The sequence below is a fragment of the Gymnoscopelus microlampas genome (genome assembly GCF_963454915.1).
Source record: "Gymnoscopelus microlampas genome assembly, chromosome: 6".
In the NCBI taxonomy this organism is placed as follows: domain Eukaryota; kingdom Metazoa; phylum Chordata; class Actinopteri; order Myctophiformes; family Myctophidae; genus Gymnoscopelus; species Gymnoscopelus microlampas.
Window position 1 is genome coordinate 40,736,767 of NC_139943.1, and position 17,766 is coordinate 40,754,532.

General features: G+C 42.7%; 1 protein-coding gene across 1 annotated transcript in view; it reads right to left on the reverse strand.

Annotated features, from left to right (window-relative positions):
• The window catches only part of fkbp16 (FKBP prolyl isomerase 16), a gene marked incomplete at both ends in the record, with an annotated part of 32,060 nt that overhangs the window by 3,142 nt on the left and 11,152 nt on the right, over positions 1-17,766 (reverse strand). Inside the window, one exon of the mRNA XM_084059575.1 lies at positions 1,543-1,760. Coding sequence (XP_083915701.1) covers positions 1,543-1,760 — 218 coding nt within the window. The remainder of the gene's footprint in view (positions 1-1,542; positions 1,761-17,766) is intronic.

Sequence of the window (17,766 nt, forward strand, 5' to 3'; positions counted from 1 at the left end):
TGAACAGCTTAAGAAGAGCCAATTTCTTTCAAAAAAAGGGTGTGTGGGGGGAGGTGTTGCATGGTTATAGGATATTTTTACTGTGCATGGTGGGTTTAAATATCTATTGATTCTAAAATAATTTATTGTAAAATAAATGCAACAGACCTGAAAGCAAGAGTCACATGTTACTGTCCGTGCTGAATTATTTCTCACCGGTTGCCTCCCCACCCACTTAAACACATGAACCTGATGGCCCTGATCTCATCCTTCCTTCTTAAGTACCACCGAATATTCAGCCATTGGTCCATCATCATTGAGACATTATGAACCAGTCCATGCTCCACTCCGCCATGCTCCCCTCTTGGGGTGACAGCGCCATCTCCTTAATTAAAGTAATTAATGAGGTGGAAATAATATGAAAGCTGATTAGCTTTGATTTTCATTAGAATTATGCTAAAACATTTATGGCGGCTGTCACGCCGCATTGAGAGATGTGGCTCTGCATTGTGGTGGCGTGATTAGTGAATGTCAGAGAGAGAGAGAGACGTTATATGTCAGAGCTGAAGAAGTTGAAAAAGAAGTGGCTATGAAAGTTTGTGTATGTGTGTATGTAGGCTATACAGTATTTAAAAAACATCATTATTGTCCTGATGAAGGTCCGAAAATCGTTTACAGAATACATTTTTATGCAAGCTCCAGACAGTGTGTGGGACCTCTCTTGACATCTATCATTGATATCAAATGTCTCTTTATGTGCTTTTGGACGTTCCTTTTTGCCGTAAGCACCTGTTGTTAACCTTTGAGGTGTGCATCGGACTTATTTTCAAGTTACACTAGTATTAATGGAAAAACGTCCCGCATACTGTCTTCAGGGCCATTCGCACTGAGCGCTATAACTATACAAATATGTCAATATGTCAAGTGTATGGCAGAGTTCACACCAACTATAAAAAAAATACAATGGTGAACGATATAGTTATAGTTATCTTTATAGTTATAGTGCTCAGTGTGACTGGCGCTTTCAGCCTGGTTCCCAACATTTTCTCATCTCATCTTGCTTACTGTAAATCGCTCTGGATTAAGAGCATTGCCTGCTGAATGCCTAAATAGTAAATTGTAGAGGAGAAAAGCCTGGTTCCGACCTAATGCAGATCTGTAAAGCCTCAACGAAACTTCCGTCAAATTCCAGTAGTTCCGTTTAGACGCTCAACCGGCTAGGTCTCAACCGGATAGGTCTCACCCAGTGTGGTCTTCACTTACACAATAAAATGTATTAAAGAAACAATGTTTTCGGTCAACTGACCTTCATCAGATATCTGCAGATACCTGATGAAGGACTGTTGACTGAAATGTGTTTTTCTTTCATACACTCATACACCGCTGTAAGTGAAGACAGTGTGCAGGACTTTTGTCCTCTTCTCTATGCTGGCTGTTCACTCCTACACACCATGGTGTACTATAGGACTTTATTTATAAAGTACTGTCAACTGCCATGATGAATGTCTGGCATTATTGAAAATGTTTGTGTAAAATAAACCTTCGATTTCTATGGTCAGTTACCTTTGGTGCATGGGATTAGTACACCCAGAGCCATGCAATAGGCTCTTGCAGCCATGCTGTACGCTTCCCTCTGAAAATAAAAGTTCCCTCGCTCTCGCTTCTGGTTGCCAATGCGGATGCGGTCGGGTATGGGCAGAGTCAGGGGGTCTGGTTTGTCTCTGATGTGCAGGAGCTGGAGCTGGTAGAGTAGAGGTGCCCAGGGTGGAATATCAGGCTCCCTGCCAAACACAAACAAACACACATGACACACACTCATACATAACTAATAACATCATGGGGAAGTGAGGGAAAACATGTATATTTAAATATCAGCATTAGGAGTTCACTTCATGTTGTTACATATGCCGGAGTGCCTGCCAGGTACACTTATTATATTATACATCATACAAGAGCAACACAAGGGACAGGTGCACTTTAGATGTTTAGAATTCTCTCATAGCATTATGAAAGTGTAAATGTAAATCAATTAATTGAGAATAACTTCATGATACGATTACTTCTAAATAAGAAGATTGGGTAAAAAAAAAGCCAGGCAACCAATTTCAAGGTCTTGTAAAGCAATTACGTTTAGAAATAGAGATCAAGTAATACTGAGGATTTTGCAGTGTGGAAGACAAGGCAGAGGCCTTCAAGCAAGTGGTAATGGGGTGCAGATTATACACTTTATTGTCCCTGTGGAGAAATGTGTGCTCTGCATTTGATCCACCCTGGAACAGTGAGCAGCCACAGTGCAGAGACCAACTCCAGTTGGAATTGCTTCCCCTTCTTACAATGCAGGTTCAGATATGGGCCCACAATCGGCTATAAGTCTTCCCAGGCCACAGTACAACAATACGAAGAAGACACAGTAAAACAAGTAATGAAGCCAATAGCCGATATTCAAGCTCACAGTGCATTGAATCGTGATGCGTTGTGAGCTTGTAAATCGGCTATTTTCACCTATAATGACATGCCCAGAATAGGGACCTACCCAGGTTAATTAACTGGGTAGGCTGCTACAGGGCAAGGTTGCTGACATCTTGATCACTCAAAAAACCAACACAACAAATCCAAACACTCAAGAGATATCAAGATACAGACTAGCCTACAGGCTGATAGATGAAGAAGTGTAGCATAATGTTTTTCAATGTGGTATATTCCTGTTTATTTAAGCTACACCTGTACAACATCCGTTCATTCTCAAGCAGGTTCAATAAATTAAAGTATTATAATATACCAAGGCAGTAACAGTTTAGGGGCTTGTGAACTTAAACGCGTTATTCAAGTCCCTTTAAGCAGGCAAGTAATGTAAACTGGTGTACCTGTGAGCCATGAACGGCATCAGCTTTACTCAAGAATCACTGAGAAGGAAAGTTAATTTAGTTTCCAAGCATCCGGCCTCTGCGACCACATGACACACAATGGGGCATTATCAGCACTACCTCTGTGGCGGCTCTTATTCCTGTGTGTGTGTGTGTGTGTGTGTGTGTGTGTGTGTGTGTGTGTGTGTGTGTGTGTGTGTGTGTGTGTGTGTGTGTGTGTGTGTGTGTGTGTGTGTGTGTGTGTGTGTGTGTGTGTGTGTGTGTGTGTGTGTGTGTGTGTGTGTGTGTGTGTGTGTGTGTGAGGACGAGGAAATGATCTTCGATTTGCATTACATTTGAAAAAGTTAAACTCTGCTTTACCGTATGCTAGAATTGTAAAACAAATGTCAGACGCCATAGTAGAAACAAACAGACTGTCTAAAATCGACCGTGGATGCAGTGTTGGACCACACTTAGCCTACTTAGCCCCCGTTCCATTTAATGCCAGTGCCAGTCTGGTGCAAGGTGATAGCAGCTACGGTGAGTTGTGTCAAATCATGAATTATTCAACCTGGCTGTGTCAATGACACAATTTATGTCTGTCTAACAGAATTAGCGTAGCCTACCCCCGCAGTCGGTGGGAGGTTGCGTCAGCAGGTGGAATCGGGTTACCCTTTCACCTCTCCTCCCTGGGGACTGCATCCGCTGGACCACACTCAGTGACCCTCAAAGGACCACAATGGACATAAGCTCTCCACCGTTATTGTGTTTTATTCTTCTGACAGATACAATTATATGTTTATGCTTATGGATTTGTCAGTAAAGATATTAATCAATCAATCATCAATCAATCAACCAACTGTAGAATGCACAGGAAATGCAAACCATAGCCCCCCCCCCCCCCCCCCGTGTAATCACTGTAATCCCTTAGACTAGTTACTGTGGAAAGTAATAATACAGTACTGCATATTACCCAAAACTGGTTTACACACAAGGCGCTTCATTTAGCAGTAGAAGCCTGTCACATCTATTTGTGACGGCACCACTTGTTGTTGTATCCGTGCCTTTTCGCATCTGACTCCTAACAGTTTATATGGATCAAAGACCCACCTAGAGTTAACTCGGTTGTGTAATGGGTGAGCATATACGTCCACTGTAGAAGACTGTAAACACTTGGCCTGGGATATGTTGGGTAACATGATGAGTGATTCTATATGAGGCCTTGTAATGATGAGAGACTAATCCTGTTTCTTCCTCCTTAGTAGGTTTTCCCAGGTCGTGACATTGCATGCATGTGAATACTCAAGTGGTTTGCTTTGCTCACTTGTTATTCTTTTCTTTGCTGCTGTTATCTGTCAGTATTTCACAATATTCCAAAGGCTACATGTTATGTAACCGTGTGCTCCATCTAACAACAATGCATACAGTGTATACTGTCATCCTACTGGTTGAGGCCAGATCCAACCACTCCCAGTGCCTATAGGGATTCCACTGGCCCCGTTTCTGAATGAGGACTCGATCAGTCAACCCTGAGGAAATCACTTGGCTGCATTCTTTAGGGAAAGTTAGCCTTGCATCCCCTTGGATCACTGTGACTCTGAGACACGCTTTTTATTGAGACTGATGTTGTTATCACAGCAGCTGTTACGTAATGAAACATGCACTCCCTGTCACCCATACCACTCTGATGCTACCGTGGCTGCTGTGCCATGTCGATATGACAGCTTACAGAGATCGTCACAGCAGTTTCAGTTCACTTAATTTATTTCATGATGGAACAACGGAACCATAGAATGTGTGCACACTGCATCAAAAGCAAAACATCTTACATATTATTCTCAGTTTACATGTGTTTTTCTTTTTTTTTACAAGTTGTATTTTTATTTGTAAAATGTCACCAAGCATGTCGAAGCATATTACAAAACGTACAAATTAAGCTTGTGTGCAATGATTTAATGATAAAATTGCCTCCATCTGATGGAACAGATTGGGTAGAATAATGCAATGCATCACAATTTATATTTAAGCTAAGACTTGAAAGTAAGTGAGGTTATATCAGGTCTCAGAATGAAAATATATACCACTTAAACTGCATTTTGGATGCCAAATATTTGAAAAGGCATAAACCATGTCCATTATGTCATTCTAGACATATGTCATTCTTTTATTTCATGTCGCTGGACAGGGAGAGGGAAGGCTACACACTCCCACTTTGCTGGCCATGAGTCACATAGGAATACATCAGATGAGAAGTGATGAGTCATTTCTTATTCAGGTACGGCTACATCAAGGCTAGCAAATAGGACCAGATGGGGAACATTCAATCAATTCAAAATCATTGATGTGTTCTCAAATATAAGTAATTAAAGTCACACACACACACACACACACACACACACACACACACACACACACACACACACACACACACACACACACACACACACACACACACACACACACACACACACACACACACACACTTGGATCTAAGGTTGAGGTCATGTCTAATTCAAAGTGATGTCTCACAAAAGCAGCCAATCATCCTCTTGCAGTATTGGACAGGTGACCTTTGAAGCACATTATCATTAAGCTGAGCTTGGTGCCTGGATGGTAAGCATGCCACTGCATACACTAACTGCCAGGCCTATATTGAACACAATACATGCTTGTATGTGTTTGTAATTATGGACAGATTGGACACTATGTGGAGCGGATGCGCCATTGTCACAAACTCTAAGAAAAACAGGTAGCATTGGAGTGCTGTCAAGTGTAATTTGAGAGGGAATTGTGCTGACAGATCTATATGGTTTATGGTGTCAAGAAGGTCATTAGTGATTGGCACCATACAGAAACACTCCTGCATCGAGCCCAGCAAATGAGCCCCCAGGGTCTGATTAGAGCAGACAGGAAACGCACAGCCAGACTGATCAGTGGGACAAAGTCATCTCCCACCATAACTCAGCCCCATGCCCTTCCAGTGAAACCTGAATCTGGAACCTCAGTCCAGTTAATGTCCTAAAACTAGGCTGAACTGCTCCTCTCTCTCCTCTCTTTCTTGTCCCCCCCCCCCCTCTCTTGTCTCTCTCTTTCTCTGACAAGTGAAAGAACCGAGTGTTCTTTCACTCAGGGTAGTGTTGTCATCCACACAAATATTAAATTACAATGCTTTGTTGGGATTGAGCCCCGAGTTACTAAACTTGGAATGCTAGCCAAAAGTCAGTCAAATATTCAAAATCACACCCTGTGTGAAGGAAGCGGTGCCTTTGGGGCGGGGCTTAACTCATTTCAGTTCGTCCCTATTGGTGGTCTGAGTCCACTTACCAAGTTTGTACTTGGTAGCATGCTGCAAACTGGAATGATGGCTGTTTAAAGGCCAGCCAATGGGCAGACAGAGGGGGCGGGGCTTAAGTAATTACAGTTTGTCCCTATTGGTGGTTTTAGTCCATGTACAAAATTTGTACTCCGTAGCATGCTGCGAACTTGAGTTATGGCTGTTTAAAGGCCAGCCAATGGGAAGACAGAGGGGACGGGGCTTCAGCAATTCATGCTCGTCCCGTATTGGTGGTCTAAGTCCACATACCAAATGTGGACATGGTGGCATGCTGCAAACTGGAGTTATAGCTGTTTAAAATCCCGTGCTCATCCCGTGCTCATACGGGTGGACGGACATAACATACGCTGGGGGTCCCTGGACCCCTCTTTGATAACTTCAGCAATTCATGCTCGTCCCTATTGGTGGTGTAAGTCCACATACCAAATTAGGACTTGGTGGCAGGCTTCGAACTGGAGTTATAGCTGTTTAAAATCCCGTGCCCTAAACGGGCGGACGGACATAACATACGCGGGGGGTCCCTGGACCCCTCTTTGATAACCAGTGGCACGTGTGGCCAATGAGAGGAGAGATGGCATAGGCAATCTCCGAGAGGAGAGATGGCATAGGCAATCTCCAAGTGTGTGTGTGTGTGTGTGTGTGTGTGTGTGTGTGTGTGTGTGTGCGTGTGTTTGTATGTGTTGCTTCTTTGCCGTGCTGACATAACATACGGACGCTCATACGGACGCTCATACGGACAGAGTCAAGAGCGGTTGGCACCGCTAAAAATAAAATCATCATCCAGTTGTATTGATAATCACAGCCTTATTACAAGCTTAGATGTTAGCTAATTTGAAGTGAATTCACAATTTTAGAACTTCCATAGTAACTTTTTTCAAACAGTATTTGCTATGTTGATAGGAACAAACCATAAAAACAGCTTTATATACATAAAAAATGAGACTCTTTTCTAGTATTATTGTCATTTTGCAAGAATGAAATTAGCCCTCTAGTAACCATCTGACCATCTGACCCCAGAGTACTGCTTACGTCGTACGGCTAAGTACGTGCTCATTCAGTAGGCTACACAGATAGACTACAGCAAGAGCTTTAGAAGTGGGAGAAAGCCCATGGGAAGAAAGGGGCTAAGCTGGGTTAAATACTGGAGACATCAACATTAGACAAGTATTAGCTGAGACAGCGCGTCTGTCGGCAGTGAGAGGGACCAATTTAAGAAAGCCAATCCAAGTAGAGCTATACAGATCTACAGTAGGCCTATATACTGGTATCTGCTCCGCACACAATGATTTATCCAAGGCAGAGAGCGTTGACGAAATTTCCTTTTTTTTAAATGCACTCAACCAAATAAGCCATGAAGTCTGTTATTTATTTTTTCCGTCCATGAGTCAATAATCCTGTTTAACCTTGTTTTCTAGCATTGGGTTGCCCCCCGGTCTGCACATCATGGCGTATAGCAAAAGAGAACTGTATCTGTGGATTGGCAGAAAATAGAATGTTAACCAAGGTATTCTGAAATATCTCCTGTCTAATCTCTTACTGTAGGTTCTTTGGTCTCAAGAATGAAGAATCACTTTATTTGACACTTTTCCCAAGTACTTACATATATAAAGAAAATGAAATACCATTCCTCCTCAGTCACTTGCAGTGCAACATAAAACATTAAGCCTATCTAAGAAACATAAAAGCACCAAAACTAAAAACACAGCATAAACAAACATAAAAAAAACAACAATATGTATGACTTGCATGTCCATCTGTAGTGCTAAAGGCCTCATGATGTATGATGCCTACTTTACCTATCTGCCAGGCTGATCAGTTGGATGTTTTTTGTAGTTGTTGTAAAACGCAGTAATGTATAGAGAGGCATCTTGTTACAAATTAATCATTGGTCAAAAATGTGATGATCACCGGGGTTATGTTTATTGTTAGGGAAATATTCTCACTCTGTTTTCAAATAATATTTCTTAAATGTAAGTTTTGTATGTTTTGTCCAAGTTGAACTTCGTCCGTCTCTAACGGCCAGTCTATGAGTCATCTGTGACATACAGTATATATGACCTATGAGTCATGACTCCATATTTGGGCAAGGTTTCAGCCAGATTCAACCACAATACACATCCAAAAATGTTAAATATTTCAAAAAATATAAAACGTGGCCTAGTGGCAGCATGAACAAGAAATTAGGCGCTGATCGGTTTGCGAGATTAGTCCCGGACAAACACACACACACTCGCGCGTGCGCACACACACACACACACACACACACACACACACACACACACACACACACACACACACACACACACACACACACACAGACACAGACACAGACACAGACACACATGCACATACACACACAAACAGGCCCTCTTCTAGATGGCTTGCCTCCGAAAGAGACATGCCATAAAAACTTTTCCATCTTGTGCTCTTCTGTTATGAATATGAACGGTTCTCACTTAAACTAAATAAAGACGTATGCTTTGTCTCCCCTCCTCATATCACCCTCTATGGCGTGCATGTATTCATGGCTGACCAATCTGACTCACGCACTGCTGCAAAGCAAACTTCCTCATTAATGTTTATGGCACTCACTGCAGATGACTCACTTCGTGTTATCTGCCATGAGGACACCTTTGCCGCTCTGAATGGAAGGAAAAAAGACAGTAGCGCCTTTGACGTCATGCTCTTCATTTTATCACAACCCCTAAGTGATGGAGAGGCCAGCAGTGTACCTCATAGCAGTTGCTATGGCGATAACTGGCCAGTATGTTCATGTTGATGATAAATGCGAATTGTATGCTAATAGAGTGCCGGAAGATTTGTTCGTTTTCTCGTTGTCCTTACTGCGGTGATAAACAGATCAACTGCTTTGTTGGTTGTCTGTGTTTTCATTTGGGTGGACACACCAACGCAGCCACACAAAGGAGCTTAGCTTTAATCCTTGCCTCGGTGAATCGTCACAGCTGTTTTTCCTCCCCTTATGCCACACCGGTTAATGTGTTGCAAAAAAGAAAAGAAAAAGAGAAGCACCCCAGGTACTGCTTATGATTTTAGGACCAAACAGCCTGTCGGCTGTATTCAGCACTGCTGCTGCCTCAGGTTTGTGTTTACTATTTGTCTGGGTTGTAGGGGTGTGGGGGATCCAGCAGGGATCAAGGGTAGCCACTGCCTACAGCCTGGGGGTTGAGCTCTTCAAACGTCCCCCATAATCTTCAGCAGGCCTTTCCTCAGCCTGTTAAAATGAATCCAATCACAGCCCTGTGCCTATCTTCCGACTCCGAGGGTGTAGAGGGTTTATTAAGGGTAGCACCGTTCCAGTGGGACTATTAGTGAAGAATCAGTCTGTTGAACCACAACTAGCATCATGGTGCAGGTTAACCCATTCTTCAAATGTCTTCTAAATCCTAACAGTTTTCTGAAAAACTTATGTTGCTATATCAGTGGTTCTCAAGGACCCCCCAAAATGATGTGAGTTTGGCCGCGGACCCCCATCTCTAAATATTTTCTTCCAGGGACCCCCCAGAGGCAAAGATTTTTGTTAAATGTTCGCTGTTAGCAGATCTACAAGCTCATAGTGCGGCACAAAGTGACACGCTATGAGCTTGTATTTCTGCTATTTTTGAATAGCCAACGTATAAAATAATGGTTAAAGTCGTTAAAATGACTTGCTTGATGCTTTCCCGTTTTTAATGGGTTAAAGGTTGGGTTATGCTAGATAGGACAAGAGCCAATAGACTGACCAGACAAGTCTGATTTGAGGGTGTGAATAAATCCGTCATGTCATACAACGTTGTTAATACCAGAACTGTGTTACTGCCTGGGCTATAGAAACTTCAGCATTCATCCAAGATCACTGGCGAGGCCACATGACATGATGTGGTATCACCACAACAACACACCATTACCACAACTTAAGTCAGCATTCTAAATATTCCAATAAAAACCTGAATTTAATTTTGCATCATGTCCAGTTGTTGTTACAAATCCCTCAACAACTAACCCTAACCCTCAAAGGCTCAAAGGTTATAAAGTATGTCAACGAAAGGTGGGAAAGAGAACAATGGATCTAATAGAAAGGTATTATCAGAGCCAATCATCAGTGTCAGTCAACCTTATCTCATTGCAGGATTGAACCTCAACTCATTATCAATTAGTTTGCACAAGCAGAGGTCTCTGAGGTATGCAAGCTGTAGTCAAGGGTAAAGTCTTATTGTTCAAGGGACATAGGGTTTAGTTCAGAAAATTATTTTAAAGGTCCAATGGTACAACTTCAGTTAAACAGCAATGACAGCCAGGCTCCTTCCTTGCTTAGATGTTACGTCTTACAAACTGAATTGCGGCAGTTTTGTATTTCAGTTTTTAACTTCAAAGCCTCCTGTGTTACAACACAAAAGCTAGATTTTTTGAAAGATGAAAGTCTTGCCCTTAATTCCTTTTCTGTTATAGCTCAACAAACTTCATTGCCAGCTTAAATGGAAACCTGAGATCTATACGTAAATATAGCAGGATAGGATTATAAAGGTATCATTATCAATACACTGACTGTAAAGTGATTACTTTGTAGTTACTATATTTACATACATACACCCATTTTTATGTAATCAATTTAGATGTATGAATTAATGTACACTGAACACGAAAGCAAAAGAAAAGGGGAGCTGTGCAAAAAAGAAAAGACCAGTAAATGTTTAAAGTGATAAGGCAGATGAATCATGGTTGCAGCTTGCCTCCGTTGAACCCTCTTTTTGTAGATTTGTGGGACAGTGTAACAGCGTGTTTGTGAACACAAGCTGGTCAGTCCTTCATAAATGACATTCTGGGAGGATAATAAATGTCAGGAAGATAGATATTAATCCAAAATTCATTTCCTCAAAGTAGAACCTGTCACAGACGCATGTGCTAAAAACAAGATAACCAGTGCAGGGGAAAATGGCAATCAAAGAAATGTCACCAGTTCTGGAATATCGCTTTTACAACAAACGGTCATCAGTTATCACACCACGCAGAATCTCTGACTAAACTGATTAACTATGTTATGAAATGTTATGCAAAACGCATTAGCCTATAATTTGATCATGTGTGGACTTGTGCTTGCACGTGTTGCTGTCACGTCTTAGTTTGGGCATTCTACACACTTTAAACCCGAGGTTCTAAAGTACGAGCCCGCATATGAGGAAGTGCTGGACTTTATCAACCAAGCATATGAGACTGACGAGCTGTCCGAGTTGTGGCATAAAATGGTCATTGTTCCAGTACTAAAGTCGGGTGACCTCACCAGCTTGATCCTCAACCATCATAGACCTCCAGCTGAGAAATTCACAGAATGACCCAAAGCAGTCGGGCAGATAGCGGCTTTGAGGAGTATACTGGAAGGCCTCACATAGCGGAACCTGTGATCACTTTTATTAATTTCTATTTAAATTTTTTTACACCATATAGCTCACTCAATAGCGTGGTCTTTCACACTCCCCCCCTGATAGCCATGGTGCTGGTGCTCTGCCTGTATTTCTCTGGAGGAGGAAAGTTGTGGCGCAGGGTCACACTAATAATCACAGAGAGAACTTCAGAAGCAGCCATAGGCAATCAGCCAGTTGATTAATTTATACTTTCTTGTCAGATCACGTGGCTTGTGGAAATATTCCGATTTTCACCTGAACAGCATGACGTGTTGAAATGTTCTAATTTTCACCTGAACACCGTGAAGCAGTTAATACTTATCTTAACCGAAACCGTGCTGTAGAATGACTGTAGCTACTCCTTTCCGTTTCCCACAACACAAAACATTGTACGCAAAACACAGAATATCCTTTGTCATGTTAGGAAAATGAATCATTACATAGGAATAGGAATCATTACTGCTGTCTAGCTAGCGTGTTCATGGGTATGAGACAGTGGAGGCCATACTAATAGCAATGTCAAGGACCCCCCAAAATTATGTGAGTTTGACAATGACAGCTATACGGATAATCTCCAAACCTTAAGATACATCTGGTTTTGATTTTGCAGTCTTTAGAGGCACTCAGAGGGAAGCTGCCAGTGATTATTGAAGTAGTGCGTCTTCAAAAAATCTGTGTGTGTGTGTGTGTGTGTGTGTGTGCGTGTGCTTGTGGTACGCTATGTGTGCACAGTGCCTGCGATCTTATGACGAGGCGCTGACGTCTCTCTGAGATGAGTCATGCTCCACGTCTCCAGTGACGATAGTGCTACATGGACCCCCACAGCCGTGGCTGCTCTGCTGTGAGTCTTCTGTCTCCAGGCTGAGGCTCCCAGGCAGCCCAGGTCACCTGGTTATGCTCTGTATACCGGTGTTATGTTCTGTACTAGTGTTATGGTTTGCATACTGGTGTGTGATACATTCAACATGTTGGCTCTCAGATAAAGACCAGAACTCTGCAAAGTTGCCATTGTGTGTGTGTGTGTGTGTGTGTGTGTGTGTGTGTGTGTGTGTGTGTGTGTGTGTGTGTGTGTGTGTGTGTGTGTGTGTGTGTGTGCGTGCGTGCGTGCGTGCGTGCGTGCGTGCGTGCGTGCGTGCGTGCGTGCGTGCGTGCGTGCGTGCGTGCGTGCGTGCGTGTATGTACATACGTGCATACATGACACGTGCGCCTGTGTGTGCCGTTTGCCTGCCTTCACATGCAATAAATGTGTGTGTGTGTGTGTGTGTCTGTGGAGCTTTCGTGCAACAACAGCTGGCCTATCCACTCTCCCATCTGCTTCCATTATGCTGGTGGTACAAACAGGCAAAAGGCATACAGTACAGGAGCAGGAGATGTGTTCATGGGTTGCGCTGCAACTATTTGTCTGTCATCACCAGGCAGAAACATTATGGAAAAGGTGTGTTCTAGGTAGGTCTGTCTAAGACTTCAAGCATAATAAGAAGTGACCTGTGGCTACAAATTAAGCGTGGGACTGGGTGGCCCTGAAAGTGATTGGGTCCCAGAACCAGCTTCTGTGGATACAGAGAAAAACAGAGATGACTGGATCCAGCTATGAATACAAAGACCCACGCTCAAATGCAGGAGTGGCAGTGGAACTTGTGGAAGGTTTAGAAGCGGTTCAAAAAGCATTTTCACGCAAGTTATAAAGCACAAGCGTATTTGTTGGGACATGAAATCATGCATCGCTTGTTACTATTGTACACTTGAATTACTGAGACAAATAAATCAAAGTCCACTGACTTTTGGCAGAAGCTTCTAGCAAAATGGTTCATGACGATGGTCCAGCTAGAATAGTTTTATTTTATGTGTTATTGTTACATGCTGGGACTACGGATGAAAATTAGCATCCTTGCTAACTCCGACATATTTACACTGCATTCCAACGCTACTGCTGCAGTTTTGTTGCTGTGTTCATTAATATGTACTGTCCTGTGACCGTCCAAATAAACAAACAAAGTACATATGAGGGAGATATTGGGACAAACAGAGTTATATGCACAATGTATGCTACCCTAAAAGGCACATGACAGCCCACTGGCACTTTGCCAAAAGGCACCTGAATGACTATCAGACCATGAGAAGCTAAATCCTCTCGTCTGATGAAATGAAGATTTAACTATTTGGCCACAATTCCCAACAGCATGTATACAGACAGACTGGAAGACTAGTCAGGATAGAGGTAACTGGGTGGGGATATGGGCTAATTTTAGTACTTACTATGCACTTACTATGCATCCCATGTCTATACATCCCACTGTCTTAACCAAGGGTGCACGAGACTACTAGTGGTCCATGGCATAATTAGGCCTGCAGGTGGTCCATGGGAAAATGTAATTTCATAAATAAAATACCTTTGTTAAATGTATTAAAATATGTCCATCAAATGTAAGAAAATATTTGAATTAATAGGTGTGGTGTGGGAGATAAAGATTGAAATTAAATAATGACTTTAATTTGTTGCACAATACTACGTGCAACAAATTATATCAAGTCCAGGCTTTATTTAACTGAAATATGGGAGTGGTCCAGAGCTGAAAAAAAGATGGAGCATGAGAACCACTGATCTATTCCTATCCCACGGTTAGCCTTATTCCATTCTCTTACTTTATCCAACCTTCCATTAAACTCATGTTAACTGATATACTGATGTATCTTATGTATGACTGAGCAGACACGTGATAATATGGGCAAATTTCCTAATAATAATAACTCAATCTGGCAATCCGGTACACTTCCCCTTCTTGGGATTATAACTCCCTTTTCTGAAGAAATTTCCAGCAACTGACAACATTGATGCGTCATCATAGGTCAACAGGTCATTTAGTTCACTGTTCCGTGGAAGAAAATACATTTTAAAAGCATGGTCAAGGACTACATTCAATACCTTCACGGGACAGAAACCAGTGGTCCACAGACCACCTGTTGAAAACCCCTGTTTAAATAGAGCATCTCAGGAGAGACCTGAAGATGGCTGTGTACACTCCCCATCCAACCTGGCTGAGCTTCAACGACTCTGCCAAGAATGGGAGAAATTCCCAAAAGAAAGGTGTGCCAAGCTTGCAGGCTCATTCCCAAGAAGACTTCATTGCTGCCCCAGGTGCTTTAACCAAGCACTAAGTGAAGGGACTGAATACATACTGTATGTAAATGATATTTCAGTCATTTATTTTTTAATGCATGTATAAAAATACCAGAATCTTCTTTGTTGCTTTGTAATTGTGGAGTATTGCGTGTAGATTGAAGTGGGGGGAAATTAATTGATTCCATTTTAAGACGTCTGAAACATAAAAGGTCTGAAAGGGTCTGACAACCTTCCCTATGCACTGTATATGAGGGAGATCTTGGGAAAAATAGACACATTGGATACTGAAAGATACATTTTGTGCAGCCCTATTCTTTGCTTGGTTTAGTAATGCCTCTCTTATAGGCTGTGCAGCACAGCAGGGGTGGATGATTTGAGAGAGTGGCATAGATGAGAAAGACAGCTATAGGGCAGTGGTTCTCAAACTTTTCCATGTCAAGGACCCCCCAAATTCATATGTATTTGGCTGCAGTGCAGACCCCCATCTGAAAAGACTTTGTGCCCCCATACACAAGATTTGTGTTGTGCTGATATATATACATCATAGTGTTAAAGTGGTTAAAAAGATTTTGATGCTATTAACTCATTTTGCTGCGGACCCCCTGGAACCCCCTCAAAGACCCCTGCGGGTCCCCGGAACCCACGTTGAGAACCACTGTTCTAGGGTAGTTGGATTGAAGCTGGAGTGGACTGTGGCATCTCACGTGTATTCCTCCGGGTCTCTCTGCGACTCTACGCCCTTCCACATGGCTGTGGTTAGACAGCACAATACAGACAGAAAGCGGCCATCGCTGAACAATGTGCGATTGTCCCTCTATGACCCTCTATGTTCCGTCACAAACAGCTTGATTTTGGACGGGAATATGTGACAGTGACTCAGATAGGGGGAAGGGTGAGGGTGGGCTGGGGTGACTGGTAGAGGTATAGGGGGTTGGGGATGTTTGTATAAAGGACAACATCAGCCTCTTTGACCTAGCTGGAACCCACCAGGAGATTATTGTTTATCTTCTTTTGAAATTATTATTTTTGGCTGTTTAAAAAACGGCTAAAGGGGTAATCCTGTCGATATGATGGAGCCTAAGCGATTTCTGTAATGTTAGCAAGGATGATGAAATCGTGTGACATATGAAAATGATCTCTCCTCTCATATTGTCGCAAACCTTGTACCGCCATATTTCATCCTTTTTTCTTTTTTCATAAATCAATGCTATTGAAATTGGTTCACATCTGTCTGTATGGTGCTACAAATATTTAACCAGTGATAAGTATTACCAAGATCTTGTGGCTAATTCTAATTGGATCCATTGGAACACCTGTTGTGTCAGAGCCTGTGGCAAGACATTTACCCTGTAACTCTGAGAGAGGTCAAAAGCAACCCACTCAAGGAGTATGGCTGGAATGGCCGTTCAATCAATCTAAATTGGCCAATAGGTTTTCATATAGGGAACTGAGTTTAGTTTGATTCAACGCTGGATGCAAAGTGAGTATAACCCCAGAAAAAAAAAACATCAGGCAAATGTTAGGGGGATTAAGTCATGTTTCTGTGGGTGTGACGCCCATGATATATGCTACCATACAGTCTGTGCGCTGTATGCAAACAACATAAATGTACTACGAGCACTACCACAGAAGGAAATATAGCCTACCGCTCCTTGCAAACAGCCATCCAGAAAGCTCTATTGGCTAGCGCGTTGTTGAGCCAACTGGCCAACCGATGCTGTAACTTCATTACTCAATCAGTTAAAGACATGCAAGTGTATTGGGCTGACCTGCTGGTCCAGCCAAAAATACTAAAGCAGAAGTTCACATTGAGGGTGGTACCATATTACAGCCGGGGGCCGGCTGTGTTGACTACAGAGATAAGCCTGCAAGCAGGAGAGGAAAAAGGTAAACATCCAGAAATTAGTTGTGGCACAAGCACTGGTCAAACACTCGATCGAGAGGCGAATACATGTCAGAGTGACATTAAATCTAGTCTTAAAGTATTCAAAAGGATACTATTTTCAAGACAAAGTGAACATGTTTGACAGAGTCTACTGCACTGCAGCAGCAGGAGAACACATGCTGAGAGCCTGTGTGTCGTGATCGTTATCTCGGCTGTATGTGTCACGGTTGTCTGTGCACGTTGGTGTGCTCCTGGAGCATGTGGTCTGGGTGTGGCTTCTAGTTGGCCTGCTGCGGGTGTGCCAGGAAAGCTACAAACAGAGGCCAAAAGCTTTTTTTTTTTTTTTTTTCAAACGAAAGAAGAAAAACGTAAACCCAGGCGTTCAATTGCAGGTTTGCTCAAGACTGCTGCTGCAATCTCTTACAGTGTTATGATAAACAGAAAAAAGAAAACCCTCCTCATGTCTGCTCTTACCCTCTTCTGTCAACTTTAACCTTAAAGTTAGAGTGAAATCTTGCACTCTAACAGTTGTGTGTGAAAAGTCAGCGTACAGTTTGTATTGTGTGTCATGGGGGATGAGTCACACAACCATGGGCTCAGAGAGCTATTCTACGTGATCAACCTCACACATCCAGATTAACCTCCCCTGGTGTGTGCAAGCATGCATGTGTGTGTGCTTGTGTTTCTGTCTTTCTCTCTTCCCTCTGTCTCGACACTGAGGGGGAGGCATCAGTAAAGGAATGGAGATTTGCATAAAAGCAAGGAAAGACATGTATTATTCCCTAGTGTTCAAATGATTTAGTGTCCCTGTAAATGTCCTTCTTGCAAGTATTTCATGAGGCATAAAGCAGAACTTAAAGTTCCAGGCAGTATCAGGTTAACACTTACACTGGTGATAAGAGCTAGATTATTATGCAACAAGGAGAAGCACAGAGCGCACACGTGTCTGTCTGTCTGTCTGTCTGTCTGTCTGTCTGTCTGTCTGTCTGTGTGTGTGTGTGTGTGTGTGTGTGTGTGTGTGTGTGTGTGTGTGTGTGTGTGTGTGTGTGTGTGTGTGTGTGTGTGTGTGCGTGTGCGCGTGTGTGTGTGTGCGCGTGTGTGTGTGTGTGTGTGCGTGCGTGCGTGTGTGTGTGTGTGTGTGTGTGCGCGTGCACGCGTGCATTTGTGCATTTGTTCATGCGTGTGTTTTGTGCATGTGCATGGACAAA